The sequence below is a fragment of the Anolis carolinensis genome, unplaced genomic scaffold (genome assembly GCF_035594765.1).
Source record: "Anolis carolinensis isolate JA03-04 unplaced genomic scaffold, rAnoCar3.1.pri scaffold_15, whole genome shotgun sequence".
In the NCBI taxonomy this organism is placed as follows: domain Eukaryota; kingdom Metazoa; phylum Chordata; class Lepidosauria; order Squamata; family Dactyloidae; genus Anolis; species Anolis carolinensis.
The window spans coordinates 12,858,658-12,878,634 of NW_026943826.1; the positions used below are offsets into that span (position 1 = coordinate 12,858,658).

Sequence of the window (19,977 nt, forward strand, 5' to 3'; positions counted from 1 at the left end):
ACATTGATATTATTATTATTAGAAAAGACATTGATATTATTATTCTTATTAGAATATACATTGATATTATTATTATTACAAGAGACATTGATATTGTATTATTAGAAAAGACATTGATATTATTATTCTTATTCTTATTAGAATATACATTGATATTATTATTATTACAAGAGACATTGATATTATTATTATTAGAAAAGACATTGATATTATTCTTATTCTTATTAGAATATACATTGATATTATTATTATTACAAGACATTGATATTATTATTATTAGAAGATACATTGATATTATTATTACAAGAGACATTGATATTATTATTATTAGAAAAGACATTGATATTATTATTATTATTATTCTTATTAGAATATACATTGATATTATTATTATTACAAGAGACATTGATATTATTATTATTAGAAAGGACATTGATATTATTATTATTAGAAAAGACATTGATATTATTATTATTATTATTATTATGAGAAGATACATTGATATTATTATTATTACAAGAGACATTGATATTATTATTATTAGAAAAGACATTGATATTATTATTATTATTCTTATTAGAATATACATTGATATTATTATTATTACAAGAGACATTGATATTATTATTATTAGAAAGGACATTGATATTATTATTATTATTATTATTATTAGGGTCTACATACCTGTGGAATGATGTCCAGGTATGTGAAGGCCCAGGCATTGAAAGGCCTTGCAGCTGCGAAGCCTGGCTGCTTCCTGCCTTGAGGGGGTGGGTGGGTGGGTGAGGAGGAATTAATTAATTAATCCTTTGTTGGGATTAATTCCCAGATGACGATTGGATTGTTTCCTGACAGGAACGTCCCCTGTTTTGTTTTTGGTTTCTGAGATGTGGGCGAAAGGTCGGGAGAGAGTGCTTCTGGGGCACTTCCGCATCCTTTCCGTCGGCGAGGGCGGCGCGGTGACGTCACCACGCGCTCTCGAAGCCCCGCCTCCTGTTTCCTGCAAGGGCGGCGCGGTGACGTCACGGCGCGCCCCGACGTCACGACGCGAGCCCTTGCTGCCGAGGCGCGGAGACCCCGCAGCGAGCTGCCAACGCCCGGCGCTGAGGGAAGAAGAGAAGGAGGAAGGAAGGAAGGAAGGAAGGAAAGAAAGAAGGAAGGAAAGAGGTGAGGAAGGGGCTGCTGTGGCTTCCCTTCGGGGTCCCCACCCTGTCGTCCCCCTCGCCCGTCTCCTGTGGGCCTCCGCCCGCCCTTGCCCGGCCTCCCTCCTCACGCAAGGCAGGCTTCGGGGCGTCGGCTAGGCCTCACTCCGGCCCTGCCATCCTTCCACATTTATTTATATATATTATATATATTATATTATGGAGGGCACTCTAGGCGGCATATAATATATTGTATTATTAGCGTAGCACGATATGAGCCTTGCCCCAACCTCTGGGGATGCCTTCAGCCACAGATGTGGGCGAAACGTCAGGAGAGAGTGCTTGCTCAACATGGCCATACACCCCTGAAAAATCTCAAAGCCATACATTAGCATGAGATATATATATATTATATTACATTATTATTATATTATCAGCCTAGCATACTATTAGCATTGCCCCAACCTCTGATGATGCCTTCAGCCACAGATGTGGGCGAAACGTCAGGAGAGAGTGCTACAGTATATTATATTATTAGGCTAGCACGATATGAGCCTTGTCCCAACCTCTGGGGATGCCTTCAGCCACAGATGTGGGCGAAACGTCAGGAGAGAGTGCTACAATATATTATATTATTAGGCTAGCACGATATGAGCCTTGCCCCAACCTCTGGGGATGCCTTCAGCCACAGATGTGGGCGAAGTGTCAGGAGAGAGTGCTACAATATATTATATTATTAGGCTAGCACAATATTAGCCTTGTCCCAACCTCGGGATGCCTTCAGCCACAGATGTGGGCGAAGTGTCAGGAGAGAGTGCTACAATATATTATATTATTATATTAGCACAATATTAGCCTTGTCCCAACCTCTGGGGATGCCTTCAGCCACAGATGTGGGCGAAGTGTCAGGAGAGAGTGCTACAATATATTATATTATTATGCTAGCACAATATTAGCCTTGTCCCAACCTCTGGGGATGCCTTCAGCCACAGATGTGGGTGAAACGTCAGGAGAGAGTGCTTCCACAACATGGCCATACACCCCTGGAAAATCTCACAGTATAAGTTATATATACACACAATATATTATATTATTAGCATAACACAATATTAACATTGTCCCAACCTCTGGGGATATGGGTGAAACGCCAGGAGAGAGTGCTACAATATATTATCAGCCTAGCACTATTAACATTGTCCCAACCTCTGGGGATGCCTTTAGCCACAGATGTGGGCGAAGTGTCAGGAGAGAGTGCTACAATATAGTATTTTATCAGCCTAGTACAATATTGACATTGTCCCAACCTCTGGGGATGCCTTCAGCCACAAATGTGGGCGAAACGTCAGGAGAGAGTGCTTCCTCAACATAGCCACACACCCCTGAAAACTCACAGCAATCCATTAGTATTATGCATTACTATATTGTACTGTACCACTAGACTGCGGTATTATTATTAATAATATTACGTGTAATATATATGCACTTATTATAATGTATTATTATTAGTAGTATATTGTGTTATCAATATTATATGTATATGCAATACATTATATTATTTGTATAGTGTAATATCAGTATTGTACATTACTATGTTGTACTAAACCACTATACTGCAATATTATAAGTAATATTGCATGTAATATATAATATCAAACTATTATAGTGTATTGTAATTAGTATTATATTGTATTATCAATATTATTTGTATATGCAATATATTATATTAGTTGCATAGTGTAATATCAGTATTATACATTACTATATTGTACTATACCACTATACTGCAATGTTATTAGTAATATTACATGTAATATAAATATACAGTTATAACAGTGTATTATTATTAGTGTATTGTATTACAATATAATGCTAATAATATGTTATAATGAATGTATTATTACAATTGTATTGGTACGTTATTACAATTGCATTATTACATTATAAAGTTATATTACTGCATTACATTGTAATAATTATATTACAGTATAAAATCAATATTATATGTATATGCAATGTATTATATTGTTCGCATAGCATAATATTCGTATTATATATTACTCTATTGTACTATGCCACTATACTGCAATATTATTAATAATATTACATGTAATACAATATATGCAATTATAAGGTATTATTAGTATTAATATTATCAATATTATGTGTGTATGCAATGTTTTATATTGTTTGCATAGCATAATATTAATATTGTATATTACTCTATTGTAGTATACCACAATACTGCAATACTATAAGTAATATTATGTGTAGTAATAGCTATATAGTCACTTTGAGTCTCCTTGTGGATAATATTATTAATAATTATATTATTATTATTATTATTATAATATAGAGGCTGGATGCCCATCTGTCAGGGGTACTTTGATTGTGCTTTTCCTGCATGGCACAGAATTGGACTAGATTATGAATAATTATGAATTATGAATAATATAACTATTATGAAAATTTTAAATATTATTGAGGCTGGATGCCCATCTGCCAGGGGTGCTTTGATTGTGCTTTTCCTGCATGGAAGAAGGAGGTTGGACTAGATGGTCTGATAACAATGATCTGATCTAGAGGGTCTCCTAATATTATAGATAAGGGAAGGGAGCCCCAAAGGGCATCTAGACTGTCTCAAAAGGCCATAGGTAAGTCAAGGGACCCCCAAAAGTCAACGAGATGGTCTCCTAATATTATAGATAAGGGAAGGGAACCCTAAAGGGTATCTAGATGGTCTCCTAATATTATAGACTAGCTGTGCCCAGCCACGCGTTGCTGTGGCGAAGTCTGGTGGTATGGGAAATAAAGTATTGAGGAATTGGCGGTAGTTAAGGTCAAGGGTAAAGGTTTTACCTTACATTAAGTCCATTATAAATGGGTTATATAGCTATGTGGAAAGGCCTTGAGTCTACACTGCCATATAATCCAGTTAAAATCAGATAATCTGTATTTTATAGGCAGTGTGGAGTGAGGCCTAACTGTGTCTGTCTCCTGGGCTGAGTAGGTTGCTAGGAGACCAAGTGGGTCTCCTTCTAACTGGCAGCAATTGGATAAAATCAATTATTCCTCTCCCTGTAATTAGGACTTTTCTTTTTCTTTTCTTTTTGTTGTATGAACGTAGAGGCATGGATGAGGGGTTGTGCTGCCAAGTTTAGTGTTTCTGGGATGTGTAGTTTTGTTGTTTTGCCTAGGCCGAAATTTCATTACCCTTTTATATATATAGAAGATAAGGGAAGGGACCCCCAAAGGCCATCTAGATACTCTCCTAATATTATCGATAAGGGAACCCCAAAGGCCATCTAGACTGTCTCAGAAGGCCATAGGTAAATCAAGGGACCCCCAAAAGTCAACGAGATGGTCTCCTAATATTATAGATAAGGGAAGGGAACCCCAAAGGCCATCTAGATGGTCTCCTAATCTATATATATAAAAGAGTGATGGCATCACGGTGACCCACAAAACAACAAAACTACAGGCCCCCCAACCTCGAAATTTGACAACACAACCCATCATCCACGCCTCTAGGTTGATACAACAAAAAGAAAAGAAAAATAAAGTCCTAATTAGAGAGAGAGAGGAATAATTGCTTTTAACCAGTTGTTGCCAGTTAGAAGGCTAAGCTCCTCCAACTTGGTCTCCTAGCAACCCAATAAAAAAGAATAAAAAACCACTAAAAATTAATACAATAAAATACTATAATAACAGAAAATAACTAAAAATAATACAAGAAAATAATAAAATATAATAAATAAAAATATAACTTACAATAAAATTAATAAAAAATTGCAAATAAAGTCAAATAAAAATTACACAACAATTTTTAACCAATACCACCCCCACTTTGCCACAGCAACGCGTGGCCGGGCACAGCTAGTATTATAGATAAGGGAAGGGAACCCCAAAGGGCATCTAGACCGTTTCATCGGACCATAGGTAAGGACAGGGTCCCCCAAAGGCCACCTAGATGTTCTCATGAGGTCATGGGTACGTCAAGGGACCCCCAAAGGCCATCTGGACTGACCAAAGGGAAGCAGCAGCTAGGAAACGGTTCCCAGAATAAAGAGGTGCGTTTTCCATCCCAGCTGTGTGAGCAGAGAGAGGAAGAAGGCCGTCACGGTGGCCTTTTGATTGAGATTGGAAGGCATGTGAAGCACGTTGAGGATAATGCTAAGGTGCAGCAGCGGGCGCAACACCCTCGCCGTCCCTGTGGGACCGGTACCTGCAGTTTCGCCTTCCCACATCTCCTCTAAGGAAGCTAATTGTGTGTCTGGATGTCGGACCGACTGGTTTGGAAGGCAGGCCATTCGTGTTTATAGGCGTGTTGTTGTTCATCCCGGGGCTTCAGGAACAGCCTCTTGGGGTCGGTCTGGTGTTGTTCCTTTCCAGGCTCCCTTCTCTCTTTCCCTGCCACCTTTCCTTCCCCGCTTTATCTGCAGTTAAGGAGTGGCTCATATGTGTCATGTGTTAACCCGTTGGGGCCCAACAATCCCAATATTGTTCTCTCATAAGTCAAAATGCAGGGTTGTCACTTCAGGGCGCCTGCTTTCGAAACAGGAAGGAAACGGGCCGACGTTTCCAAGCTCTGTCGCTATCAGAAGTGTCAGCCTTTGTCACACACTTTGGTTTCTCTGATCGGGCGGAGGTGTTGTATTTTGCACCTCTCCTCCTCGGAACAAAACTGCCATATAATAAAGATAATACAGTGTACATAGTTACTTTCATTCTTTCTGCAAGGGGCATGTTGTCGATCCGTCTCCCTGCCATGATTTCCTACTTATTGACCGAATCGCCGGCATTTCCTTATGGGTGCCTTAATACCTCCCCACTTTTAAGCAGTCCCTATTTATCTACCCACTTTTTTTCGACCCCTAGGTAGGCGGAAGCTGGGCTAAAGGTCAGGAGCTCACCCTGACCCAGGCTCAAAAGTGGCTACGTATTCATTATTAATGTTAGAATGCATTATTATTATTAATAATAATAATAATACAGTAGAGTCTCACTTATCCAACGTAAACGGGCCGGCAGAACGTTGGATAAGCGAATATGTTGGATAATAAGGAGAGATTAAGGAAAAGCCTATTAAACATCAAATTAAGTTATGATTTTACAAATTAAACACCAAAATATCATGTTAGACAACAAATTTGACAGAAAAAGTAGTTCAATACACAGTAATGCTATGTAGTAATTACTGTATTTATGAATTTAGCATCAAAATATCACGATTATTATTAATAATATCTACAAGGAAACTCGACTATATACTATTAGTATTCTAACATATTATTATTGATAATAATATAATTCACATGGAGACTCAAAGCAGCTATGTATCTATTACTGTTATTATTAGAATGCATTTTGATTATTCTCAAGGAACTCAAAGTCTTTTCCTTTGTTTCCAGATCGATCCTTGACTTGGCCACCTTCACCATGCAGACCATTAAGTGTGTCGTTGTGGGCGATGGCGCCGTCGGTAAAACGTGCCTCTTGATTTCTTACACCACAAACAAATTCCCATCCGAATATGTACCAACAGTAAGTAAAAGGGCCAATTTCACCCTGACTTTTTGTTTACCATGTTTATTTTACAGTATAGCATTGTATACGTGTATTAAGTCAGCTTCTCCCATTGTTTTTGCTTGCGTACGGACATGGATATTTTGCAATATTGGATATTTTGCAAATATAATAGAATAGGGAATGTCTAGCTTTAGCCTTTGTTGAGGTTGTTGTTGCTGCTGATGTTGCTGTTGTTGCAATGTGCAATGTATACAAGAATATTGAGACCATTGCTAGGTAGAGTCTACAAATATTTTTTGTTTTGTTTTGAAAATGCATTTTTAATTGAACTTTTTTGAGACTTACGGTATTTAATAATTCTTTTTTTCACAGTGGTACAAATATATAATTAAGACTAACTTCCGGGCCAAATTTTGCTTAGGCAAGGGATCTGCACGTACTTATTACTCCAGATGCCCAATGGCATTCACATCTCTGCTGTTGTTATTAGAGTCACTCTCTCTCTCATTGACACTTAAATTCCTGCAAGCTTGCAAAAAATATAAAGTTATTGTGTCTGAGAAGTTGTAGTAAACAAAGCTGTTGAAACTTTTTATCACTAGGCTATTATATTACATTTCATAACACTATGTAACACTATTTTTCATCCTGGGTGTAATAATGTATCAATGCCATTATTTCCTAATTGGTTCTGTCATAAAAAAAACATGGAAATGCAGCACTGTTTATACTGTTTTATTATATTATTATAAATATAATTATGTATTTATATTATATATGATAATATTATTCATAATATATTACACTATGTTATTTCCTAATTGGTTCTAGCATAAAAACATGGAAATGCAGCACATTATACTGTATTATATAATTATTAAAATTATATATTATAATATTAATAATAATATATTATGCTATGTTATTTCCTAATTGGTTCTAGCATAAAAACATGGAAATGCAGCACATTATACTGTTTTATTATATAATTATAAATATCATTATATAATATAATATTAATAATAATGCATTACGCTATGTTATTTCCTAATTAGTTATAGCATGAAAACATGGAAATGCAGCACATTATGCTGTTTTATTATAATAAATATAATTATATAATATATTATAGTAGTATTAATAATAATATATTATGCTATGTTATTTCCTAATTGGTTCTGTCATAAAACATGGAAATGTAGCATATTATACTGTATTACTGTATAATTATATTACAATATATTATAAAATAATATATACAGTTATATTGTATATATTATTATAATAATCCGCTATGCTATTTCCTAAGTGATTCTATCATAAAGACATCATTATATTAAAATTATATACTTGAAATAATTATATTCTATATTATAACATTAATAATAATAATAATAATAATAATATATTGCGCTATGTTATTTCCTAATTGGTTCTGTCATGAAACATGGAAATGCCGCATATTATATTGTGTTATTATATCATTATATTATAATCATATTATTTAAAAAAATGTTGTTTAGCTCTGTGTAGGTCTTGTGTATTGTTGTACATCTGAATTTTATATCTTAATTTCTCCCTCTCAAGGTGTTTGATAACTATGCTGTAACTGTGATGATTGGTGGGGAGCCGTACACCTTGGGCCTCTTTGACACGGCAGGTAAGTCACCTTTGCAGATGGAAGGGAGGGAAGAAAGGAAGGAAAGGAAGAAGAAAAACCAATAATAATAATAATAATAATAATAATAATAATAATAATGATGATGATGGACGAGGCAAGGGAAGGAGGGAAAGTACAAAGGAAGGGGAAAAAGAGAAAGTAAAAACAGAAATGAAATGGGGATTATTCTGAACACAGCATCCTGAATCTCTGTGTTGTTTTTCCCTTTGTGTGTGTGTGTGTATATATAGGGCAGGAAGACTACGACCGGTTGCGGCCTCTCAGCTACCCCCAGACGGACGTCTTCCTGGTCTGCTTCTCCGTGGTCTCGCCCTCCTCCTTTGAGAATGTGAAAGAAAAGGTAAAACCCCAAGATAATGATCAATAATAATAATATCAGAAACCCCAGGGACCACCCACTCCCACTCCCTTCCTGGGGATAATACATAATAATAATAGCTGAAACTGCAAGGTCCATCCAGTCCTATCCTCCTTGTGGGAATAATAATAATAATAATAATAATAATAATAATAATAATAATAATAATAATAATAATAGCAGACACCCCAGGGTCCATCCAGTCCAGTCCTCTTTGTGGGAATAATAATGATAATAATAGCAGACACCCCAGGATCCATCCAGTCCAATCCTCTTTGTGGGGATGATGATGATGATGATGATGATAATATCAGAAACCCCAGGGACCACCCAATCCCACTCCCTTCCTGGGAATAATACATAATAATAATAGTTGAAACTGCAGGGTCCATCCAGTCCAATCCTCCTTGTAGAAATAATATAATAATAATAATAATAATAATAATAATAATAATAATAATAATAATAATAATAACAACAACAATAATAGCAGACACCCCAGGGTGCATCCAGTCCAGTCCTCTTTGTGGGAATAATAATAATAATAATAGCAGACACCCCAGGGTGCATCCAGTCCAATCCTCTTTGTGGGAATAATAATAATAATAATAATAATAATAATAATAATAATAATAATAATAATAATAATAATAGCAGACACCCCAGGGTGCATCCAGTCCAGTCCTCTTTGTGGGAATAATAATAATAATAATAATAGACACCCCTGGGTGCATCCAGTCCAGTCCTCTTTGTGGGAATAATAATAATAATCACACAGTCCTAAACGCTTGGGAAGTGTTCGACTTGTGCTTTTATGATATGAAATCCATCATGTCTATCTTGTTTGCTGTGTCATAATATAATAATAATAATAATAATAATAATAATAATAATAATAATAATAATAATAATAATAATATCAGACACCCCAGGGGCCATCCTGTCCCACCTCCTTCATGAGGGTAAATGATAATAATAATAATAATAGGTACCCCAAGAGGCTATCTAGTCCAACCTCCTCTATTCTGCCATGCAGTAAAAGTGCCATCAAAACGGTGCCTGTGTTTCTCCGTTGTGATGCCGCCTTCTTTCTTTCCTCCCCTCCCTCCAGTGGGTCCCCGAGATCACCCACCATTGCCCCAAGACGCCCTTCCTGCTGGTGGGGACGCAGATCGACCTGCGGGACGACCCCTCGACCATTGAGAAGCTGGCCAAGAACAAGCAGAAGCCCATCACCCCCGAGACGGCCGAGAAGCTGGCCCGGGACCTCAAGGCCGTCAAGTACGTGGAATGCTCCGCCCTCACGCAGGTAAGCGGCTGCGCAGTGGAGAGGAAGGAAGGGTCTCCTAGGGTTAAAGTTAGGGAGAGTTTAAAGGGTCGCCTTTCAAGGGCTGGGCTGCGGAAGGTAGAGAGGCCTTGAAGGTGTCGTCCCAGGAAACTAGCACTAGGAATAAGAGAGGAAATTGGCAGCCGAAGGAAGGGAAGAAGGGAGGAAGGAATTGGTTCCCTGGTGCAATACATGAACTGTATAATAATATTATATTATATTATATTACAGTTTTATATAATAATAATAATAATATACTATATCTATCTATCTATATATATATAAGAGTGATGGAATTCTGGCGACTGACAAAACAACAAAACTAAACACTCCACAACCTCGAAAATTGACAACACAACCCATCATCCACGCTTCTAGGTTGATACAACAAAAAGAAAAATAAAGTCCTAATTAGAGGGAGATGAATAATTGTTTTTATCCAATTGCTGCCAGTTAGAAGGCTAAGCTCTGCCCACTTGGTCTCCTAGCAACCCACTCACCCAGGGGACAGGCAGAGTTAGGCCTCACTTAGGCCTCTTCCACACTGCCTATAAAATACAGATTATTAGATTTTAACTGGATTAGATGGCGGTGTAGACTCAAGGCCCTTCCACACAGCTATATAACCCATTTATAATCTTATATTATCTGCTTTAATTGGATTATCTGGACTCCACACCTTTACCCTTTACCTTAACTACCACCAATTCCTCAATACTTTATTTACCATACCATACTTCGCCACAGCAACGCGTGGCCGGGCACAGCTAGTTATATTATATAATAGAATAGTATTGTATCATATTGTTACATGATTATATTATATTACAAAATATTATATTGTAATACATTGTATTATTATATTACATTACCATAATATAATAATATATAATAATAATCATAATCATATAATAAATATTACTATATTATTACGGAGTACATGCATTGCACCAGGCAACAAGTATTTTTCCAACAGCTTTTTATTTTGGAATATAATAATAATATAATAATTTTTTATCATATTTTTTATAATATTATATATAATATCTATATGAATATATTATATAATAATATAATCATGGGCTTGGTTCTTGTGCCATTGGATCCCAGGATTTACTTCCTGGTCATACAAGTCCCAATTCTCTTTCTCACCAGAGAATAATATTCATGATAATAAGGATAATCAGCTAATGAGCGAGTTTCTGGGATATCTTGTAGACCTATTGAATTCCATTTCACCTCTTGCAGCGTTGTGGTTTCCTCGGTCCTAAACATACTCTTATTCGACTCTTACGTAACAGCGTAATGAATTTCTTTCACGTTCGTCTACTTTTCTTTGGTTTTGTATAGAGTTTCTGTATATATTGCTTGGAAAGGGTGATCTAGAGCCAGTGTTGGAAGCAAAGTTTTCCACATCCGTGTATTCGTGCGGGTCAGGTGCATCCTTGCGGGCTCCGTGTCTTTCAGTCATTTTAGTTCTGGTTGTAAAAGCGGATCCCTCCGTCTGCTTGGAGATGCGTGTCCTTCCGTAGAAATAAGAGATGGCCACCTCCTTCCAAGTTTAATCCTTTGTTGGTCTGGTTGAATTGCACCGAATAGCCTTGCAGCTTCAGTGCCTGGCTGTGTTATAGCTAGGGGAATCCTTGTTTTTGGCGAGTTCAATCAAAGTAGTCTGGCTACTTCCTTTGTAGGGAGATCCTTGTTTGGCCAGCTTGAATTGCACTGAATAGTCTGGCAGCTTAAAAGCCTGACCGCTTTCTACATACGGGAATGGTGTTTTATTTTCTTTTTTGACAGTCACTATTTGGAAAGTGATTTGTTTTGTGGCCAAATTTGGTGCCATTTGGCCCAGTGGTTTTGTTGTTAACTTGGTCCTAATTATGCACTATATATATACAGTAGAGTCTCACTTATCCAACATAAACGGGCCAGCAGAATGTTGGATAAGCGAATATGTTGGATAATAAGGAGAGATTAAGAAAAAGCCTACTAAACATCAAAATAGGTTATGATTTTACAAATTAAGCACCAAAACATCATGTTATACAACAAATTTGACAGAAAAAGTAGTTCATTACACATTAATGGTATGTAGTAATTACTGCATTTACTAATTTAGCACCAAAAATCATGATATATTGAAAATATTGACTACAAAAATGCGTTGGATAATCCAGAACATTGGATAAGTGAGTGTTGGATAAGTGAGACTCTACTGTATATATATATATGCATTCAATGTGTCCTAGAAAGGATTCCCCTAGGTATGAAGCAGCCAGGCTTTGAATCTGGAAGGGTATTCAGTGGTATTCTAGTTGGCCAACAATGGTATGAAGTGGAGATTTCTTGCGTATGCGCAGAGTATTTTCTTTTTTATTTTGGAGGATTTTTCTGGCCTTGTCTCTGTTTTCTTTCTTTCTTTTTTTGATGGTCGCTCCTTGGAAAGTGATGAGTATTGTGGCCAAAACTGGTGTGATTTGGCCCAGTGGTTTTGTTGTTAACTCGGTCCTATTTATGCACATTACACCCCGTGCTAACCCTCCATGCGGCTTACCCGTCTCCCCCTTCCTTCCGAGATCTACTTTTCCCGCAAAAGTAAATCTGCTTTTTTTGTCCTGAACGATGCTCTTTTTTGTGTCCGCTTTGTGTCTCTCTCTAACCCTCTATAACTAACCTGCCTCCTATTTTTTTTCTTCCTCCTCCCCTCTGTCTGTCTTTCCCTATATAGAGAGGTCTGAAGAATGTGTTCGACGAGGCCATCCTAGCGGCCCTCGAGCCTCCGGAAACTCAACCCAAACGGAAATGCTGTATATTCTAAAACCGTTTCCTCTTCCTTTTTTTCCCTTCCTCCTTCTCCTTTCTTGTTGCTGCTGCCTGCCTCCTCTTTCCCACCGCTGTAGAAAGTTGGTTGACAACAAAACAAATAAAACCATCCCGACTGAACGAAGCTGTGTCTTTTACTTCCAACGTCTTAGAGCAAACTCTGTATTAGCTATTAATTATTATTATTATTATTATTATTATTGTGTTGTCGAAGGCTTTCATGGCCGGAATGGGATGGCCATACAGCCCGGAAAATGCACAACAACCCGATTATTATTATTATTAATATTATTATTATGGATTTTATTATTATTGTGTTGTCGAAGGCTTTCATGGCTGGAATGGGATGGCCATACAGCCCGGAAAATGCACAACAACCCGATTATTATTATTATTATTATTATTAATATTATTATGGATTTTATTATTATTGTGTTGTCAAAGGCTTTCATGGCCGGAATGGGATGGCCATACAGCCCGGAAAATGCACAACAACCCAATTATTATTATTATTATTAATATTATTATGGATTTTATTATTATTGTGTTGTCGAAGGCTTTCATGGCCGGAATGGGATGGCCATACAGCCCGGAAAATGCACAACAACCCGATTATTATTATTATTATTATTATTATTATTATTATTATTATTATTATGGATTTTATTATTATTGTGTTGTCGAAGGCTTTCATGGCCGGAATGGGATAGCCATACAGCCTGGAAAATGCACAACAACCCAATTATTATTATTATTATTATTATTATTATTATTATTATTATTATTATGGATTGCAAAACTGCTTATATGATTTGTTACGGCTACTGTTTTCACTGTCGGGAATACTTTTTATTCCGTTTTCGGTGAGACAGAAGTATATCCACAACGGCCTCTTTTGCTGAGTTTTTTTTTAGTAGTGTTGTTATAGAGGTTAACAAAGGAACGGAGGATCTCGTTCAAAATGATTTTTTAAAGAATTGACGATGTTTTTTTAAATTTTTTTTAAAAAAATGGCCAAATAAGAAGTTGCGTGCAATTCCTATACACTCTTATCAATCTCTCTTTCTATCTCCTTCTCTTCTCTCTCGTGGCTCTGTTATAACTGTATTTGCATGACGATTGTACTTGATATGGTGACCCGCAAGCGATGCTAAAAAACCGGCGAAGGGTTCTCTGGTTTCCCCTCTCTCTGCGCCACTGAATTGGGGCTTTGCTGTTGCTTTGGCTGTTTGTGCTTTTTAGTGGAGTATCTATTTGGTCCTCTTTTTTGGGAAAAGGAAGCTAGGTGTCCCCGATACTGTACGTCCGACACTTGCATTTCCATGGAGCCTTTGGATTCGTTCTCACGGCCATATTATTTTTTTTCGCAACTGTAACATGTAAAGCTTTCTCATTTTTCATTCTTTCTGACTTGGATTGACTGTCTGAAGGAAGATAAAAGACATAACAACTGTAGTATTATCTGACATTTCAAAATTAAAATTAGTTGTTCGTATAAATGCCTGGCGAAGCATTATTCCTGTTTGCGTTCTTTTGCTTCAGTCTTAACGTTGATACACCTACTAGCGTTGTATATTCCCGGAGTTGCGTGGGAAATGCGTTTCCTTGTGGCTCTTCCTTCTTCCATTTCCCTTCCGCTCTTTTTCCTTTCCTTTCTCCCCTTTCCCATTTTTACTCCTTTCTCTTCCCTTCTTTTTTCTTGCCTTTCTCTTCTCTTATTTTTATTCCTTTCTTTCTTTCTTTGGTTCCTTCTTTCTTCCCCGTCTTCCCTATTCCGTCCCCTTCTTCCCCGTCCCCTTCTTTCCTGTTCCCGTCCCCTTCTCCGTCCCCGTCCCCTTCTCCGTCCCCGTCCCTTTCTTCTCCGTCCCCGTCCCCTTCTCCGTCCCCGTCCCCTTCTTCTCCGTCCCCCTTCTTCTCCGTCCCCGTCCCCTTCTTCTCCATCCCCCTTCTTCTCCGTCCCCGTCCCTTTCTTCTCCGTCCCCGTCCCCTTCTCCGTCCCCGTCCCTTTCTTCTCCGTCCCCGTCCCCTTCTCCGTCCCCGTCCCCTTCTTCTCCGTCCCCGTCCCCTTCTTCTCCGTCCCCGTCCCCTTCTTCTCCATCCCCCTTCTTCTCCGTCCCCGTCCCTTTCTTCTCCGTCCCCGTCCCCTTCTTCTCTGTCCCCATCCCTTTCTTCTCCGTCCCCGTCCCCTTCTTCTCCGTCCCTGTCCCCTTCTTCTCCGTCCCTGTCCCCTTCTTCTCCGTTCCCGTCCCCTTCTTCTCCATTGCCGTCCCCTTCTTCCCTGTTCCTGTCCCCTTCTTCCCTGTTCCCATCCCCGTCTTCCCTGTTCCCGTCCCCGTTCCCGTCCCCGTCTTCCCCGTTCCCATCCCCTTTCCCGTTCCTTTCTTCCCCGTTCCCTTTCCCCCATGTTACCTAGCAGCATTCTTCCACTCCACACCCTTTATTTCCCAGTCACATGACAGAGGGCCACTTCACCCAGCAACACCCAACCCACTTTCTTCCCTTTCTCCGTTTCTGCTCTGGTTCTGAAAAATGCTGGGTTTTTGTTTTAGTTCAAACCCCTCAATTATTGTAAGTTGGGATGATCAAGGTTTTCCAAGTCCCATCAAGCTATGGAGGAGCCTTTGTGGTATAAACAACCAAGCAACAAGAAACATACACATACACATATATATGTAGAGAGAGAGAGATAGGTATTCTACTACCTTCTGGTGCTAGTTCAGTGACTGAGTCACTACTTGGCTTTTTGAACACAATGCTAAACCACACCCCACACACAATGAATCGTCACCTAGAACGCCGCCTTTCCTGATAGCCAGGTTTGTCGACGGGGTTCTCAGGCTGCTTTGTGGCTCTGAAGGTCAGGTTTGGTGACCTAATCGGGGTTCTAGGCAACTCAATACCTAGAACTCTCTTTGAGAAGAAGTATTGCTTTATGACAGTTCCACAACTCAATACCTAGAACTCTCTTAGAGAGGAGGAGTATTGCTTTACGATCGTTCCAGACAACTTGATACCTAGAATTCTCTTAGGAGGAGGAGTATTGTTTTATGACAGTTCCACAACTCAATACCTAGAATTCTTTTAGAAAGGAGGAGTATTTCTTTACGACAGTTCCAGGCAACTCGATACCTAGAACTCTCTTAGAGAGGAGGAGTATTGCTTTACGACAGTTCCAGAAAACTCGATACCTAGAATTCTCTTAAGAGGAGTATTGCTTTACGATAGTTCCAGAAAACTCGATACCTAGAATTCTCTTAGGAGGAGTATTGCTTTACAATAGTTCCAGACAATTCGATACCTAGAACTCTCTTAGGAGGAGTATTGCTTTACGACGGTTCCAGGCCACTCAATACCTAGAATTTTCTTAGAAAGGAGTAGTATTACTTTATGATAGTTCCAGGCAACTCAATACCTAGAACTCTCGTAGAGAGGAGGAGTATTGCTTTACGACAGTTCTAGGCAACTCGATACCTAGAATTCTCTTAGAGAGGAGGAGTATTACTTTACGATAGTTCTAGCCAACTCAATACCTAGAGCTCTCTTCAGAGGAGTATTGCTTTATGGCAGGATTCCTGTTCCTTATGATCATTCCGCTTCCGTGTTGTGTCAAGATTTGCTTTCCAAAACGCAGAAAAATGAGACCGCCCCTTTCTCTTTGCCCCTTTTTCTTTCCAGAAAGGCCTCAAGAATGTATTTGACGAGGCGATTCTGGCCGCCCTGGAGCCCCCGGAGCCGAAGAAGAGCCGCCGCTGCGTCCTGCTATGAGCGCCCCGTATCCGCGGTCCCTTCTGCAAAGCTGGTGTCGATGTCAGTCATGCTAAGAAAAGAGAGCAATGTCGAAATCAAACTAAAGATTCCGAGTTTCCAATTTGTTTATTTTTTGTTTATTTTTTTGCAATAATAATTATAATAATAACGACAAAACGCCGTGCACCCTCTTGCCATACGCTCCTTTTGTGCAAGATGCAGATGTTAGCGCTCTTCTCCATTCGGAATAATATTGTATTTCAACCGACACTGATCCGTACTAGGTTTTTTTCGTTTACTGTTAAATTTTTTGTTTTCTCGTTTTTTAAAAAAAAATCCAGGCATGCTTTGTGGTGATTTATTTCTCTCTATAACAGACTAATTTTTAGGCCTTGACCCATCATTGCTATTTTGGATTCTTTGGGCTTCTGGGGTCCGGATTTTTTGAGCCGGTTTTAGTCCTCGGAGCGGATTCCGGCATCGAAAAAGTCTCCCAAAGCGGTGCTTCTTTGAAGAGGGATGCCTCCCATCCTTCTCGTCTGCATCTCCTCTGAAGTTGCCTTGGATCTGCTTCCCTTTCTTTCCCTCCAGAACGCCCTTTTTTTGGCCCTTTTGAGATCTAAACCGGCCCCTCTCGTCAAGCCTTTTGTGCGAGACACGCAATTTTGCCTCCTACGCGAATCAAAACTGATCGATCCGGAACTTCGACGTTATGAAGACAGGACGGTTCAGGGTTGCTCTCTCTGAAGAGAAAGGGGAATAATACGTGCCTCTGAAGGAGCAAACAAAAAGCACGGAAGGGATGAGATCTAAACCAGAGCTTTCGTCAAGTTTTCGTGCGAGACACGCAACGTTGCCTCCTACGCGAATCAAATCGTAGCCTTTTTCGGTCTCCGGGTTTTCCAAAAATATCCCAACCTTAGGAGTGAAACCACTCTCTCTGCGACAGAGTTGAAAACCAATCGATTGATCAATCTCCAATAGAGTTGAAAACCCATCGATCGATCCGCAATAGAGGTGATAGAGTTGAAAACCCATCGATCCTCTTGTACCGGAGCTTCGACGTTACAAAGACAGAATGGTTCAGGGTTGTTCTCTCTCTGAAACAGAGTTGAAAACCGATCGATTGATCTGCAATAGAGGAAATAGAGTTGAAGATGGATCGATCCGCGATAGAGTTGAAAACTGATCTATCCGCTCATTCCGGAACTTCCACGTCACAAAGACAGAACAGTTCAGGGTTGTTCTCTCTCTGCAACAGAATTGAAAACAGATCAATTGATCTCCAATAGAGTTGAAAACCAATCGATCGATCCGCAGTAGAGGCGATAGAGTTGAAAACCAATTGATCGATCCGCAACAGAGGCAATAGAGTTGAAAACCGATTGATCGATCCGCGATAGAGTTGAAAACCGATCAATCCGCTTGTTCCGGAACTTCGACGTTACGCAGACAGAACGGTTCCGGGTTGTTCTCTCTGAAGAGTCGTCCCCGACTCTCCTCTTCATAGGGATCTTAACAGGATGATAGGCTTAATATTTTCTCCCAATCTTCCCTGACTCTCTCTCTCACTCTCGTAGATTCGTTAGTATCAAACTGATGCTTCTCCCCGACCCCGTATGTCTTAAGTTCTTTGTATATGCATTTTTTTCTCAAATGTATTAAACATAAAGTATCTTCACAGAGCCTGGCTGGGAGTTGATTTGTTTTGCCTGAGCGAGCCTTCCTTGTGGTGTATTGTAGAATCAAATACTTGGGTGAGACCAATTAGTAATTTGGAGATTTACATTGATGCGGTGGTTCTCAACCTTCCTAACACTGTGACCCCTTTATACGGTTCCTCATGTTGTGGTGACCCTCAACCGTAAAATTATTTCTGTTCATCATTTGTTTTGCTACTGTTATGAATCGTAATGTACATATCTGATGGTTTTATAAGTCAATAGATAAGGAAAGAGACCCCCAAGGGCCAACTAGGTGGTCTCATAAGGCCATAGATGATGAAAGAGACCCCCAAGGGCCAACTAGATGGTATCATAAAACTATAGGTAAGTCAAGGGACCCCCAAAGGCCATCTAGGTAGTCTCATGAGACCATAGGTAAGGAAAGGAACCCCCAAAGGCCAACTAGAAGGTCTAATAGGGCCATGGATAAGTCAAGGAACACCCAAAGGCCATCCAGCTGGTCTCATAAGATCATAGATAAGGAGAGAGACCTTAGAAGGCCATAGGTGAATCAAGGAAACCCCAGAGTCTATCCAGATGGTCTCATAAGACCATAGATAAGGAAAGAGACACTAGAAGGCCAACTAGACGTTCTCATAAGACCATAGATAAGGAAAGAGACCTCATTGGTCATTTCGCTCCGTGATGAAGGAGAGGAGAGAGACAGAAAAGTGCAAACATGACTCCCTGATTTTGCACTTCTGGAGAAGGCCACTAGATGGTGAACGTGGCCCAGCTTTGAGACCGACCTCTCCATTCCCAAATCTCCAGGGAAGAAGAAGGCCTTTTCCAGGACAAGAGGCGTGTCTTGTCCCGAATTGTAATGCCCATGCCCGGCCTCCGCTGTTTACAGATGGAGAGACGATACACAGAGCCCCGCTTGTCGGGGCCGAGCAGCTGGGACCAGATGGGACCTTCGTTCCAGTTTGATGCGGTTTCAGACCGGTGGCTTCTGGCCGCGGGCTCGGAGTTGGCAAAGGCACCGCCGCCGTGTGGGCCTCGTATTATTTTCCTTTCCTTCTCTCCCTGCGAAAGCGGAGTCTCTGGAGCCGTGCCCTGGCCCACTGCCGTTGCCGCTCGCCACAGTCCGGCATTCCAAGTTTCACCTCATCCTTCCTGTTTTGAGACTCGGGCCTTCCTTCCTTTCTTCCCACCCTTTCGGACCCGAGGAAAAGGGATCCGAGGGAAGGCAAGCAAACCTGCCTCTTGATGGAAACATTTCTCTTACCAAAGTTTACCAGGCAGGAATTGTAATTAATTACTATTCAGCAAGCAGGTAGTTAGTCATTGCAGGCCTTGATCTTCAGACGTTGTGTCTTCAAAACATTAGGTTTTGTTTTTTCCTTCCATACATTTCGTTTGTACCCACACATAATATATTTCATGACATCGAGACCCAATTCAAAGTTTAGGTTATCACCTACAAAGCCCTATACGCTTTGGGTCCAACCTACCTTCCAGACCGCATCTCCTATGAACCAGCATGTGCTTTAAGATCTACCAGGGATTCTGGCCATGGAAGCCTTGGACAACACATTGTTGTCATGCTTTTCTACGGGTGAGCAGATTCGTACGTCCTGTATCTCATAAACTAGAATTGATAGGGAGAAACGAGTGTCATTGTCGGAATCCAAGATCTGAATTTACTC

At 39.7% G+C, this 19,977-nt stretch overlaps 1 protein-coding gene across 3 annotated transcripts; it reads left to right on the top strand.

Moving 5' to 3' along the window:
- Positions 1 to 1,034: 1,034 nt before the first annotated feature.
- Positions 1,035 to 18,289, top strand: cdc42 (cell division cycle 42). Of its 3 annotated transcripts, none has more exons than XM_062966072.1 (6): positions 1,035 to 1,167; positions 6,551 to 6,683; positions 8,256 to 8,328; positions 8,580 to 8,689; positions 9,819 to 10,016; positions 16,533 to 18,289. In XM_062966072.1, exons 2-6 carry the CDS (start codon positions 6,579 to 6,581, stop codon positions 16,620 to 16,622), a joined length of 576 nt encoding a protein of 191 aa, XP_062822142.1. In that variant the 5' UTR covers positions 1,035 to 1,167; positions 6,551 to 6,578; the 3' UTR covers positions 16,623 to 18,289. The 3 variants fall into 3 exon arrangements, with proteins under 3 accessions (XP_062822142.1, XP_062822141.1, XP_062822143.1); XM_062966071.1 differs by lacking the exon at positions 16,533 to 18,289 and adding an exon at positions 12,763 to 14,356 and having other exon boundaries at positions 1,037 to 1,167; XM_062966073.1 differs by lacking the exon at positions 16,533 to 18,289 and adding an exon at positions 12,763 to 14,356 and having other exon boundaries at positions 1,063 to 1,149; positions 6,549 to 6,683.
- Positions 18,290 to 19,977: the final 1,688 nt, after the last annotated feature.

Coding starts and splice junctions, on each gene's coding strand:
- cdc42 (XM_062966072.1), top strand. CDS start 6,579: ATGCAGACCATTAAGTGTGTCGTTGTGGGCGATGGCGCCGTCGGTAAA. Junction 8,329..8,579: donor GGGCCTCTTTGACACGGCAG/GTAAGTCACCTT, acceptor GTGTATATATAG/GGCAGGAAGACTACGACCGG. Junction 10,017..16,532: donor AATGCTCCGCCCTCACGCAG/GTAAGCGGCTGC, acceptor TTTTCTTTCCAG/AAAGGCCTCAAGAATGTATT.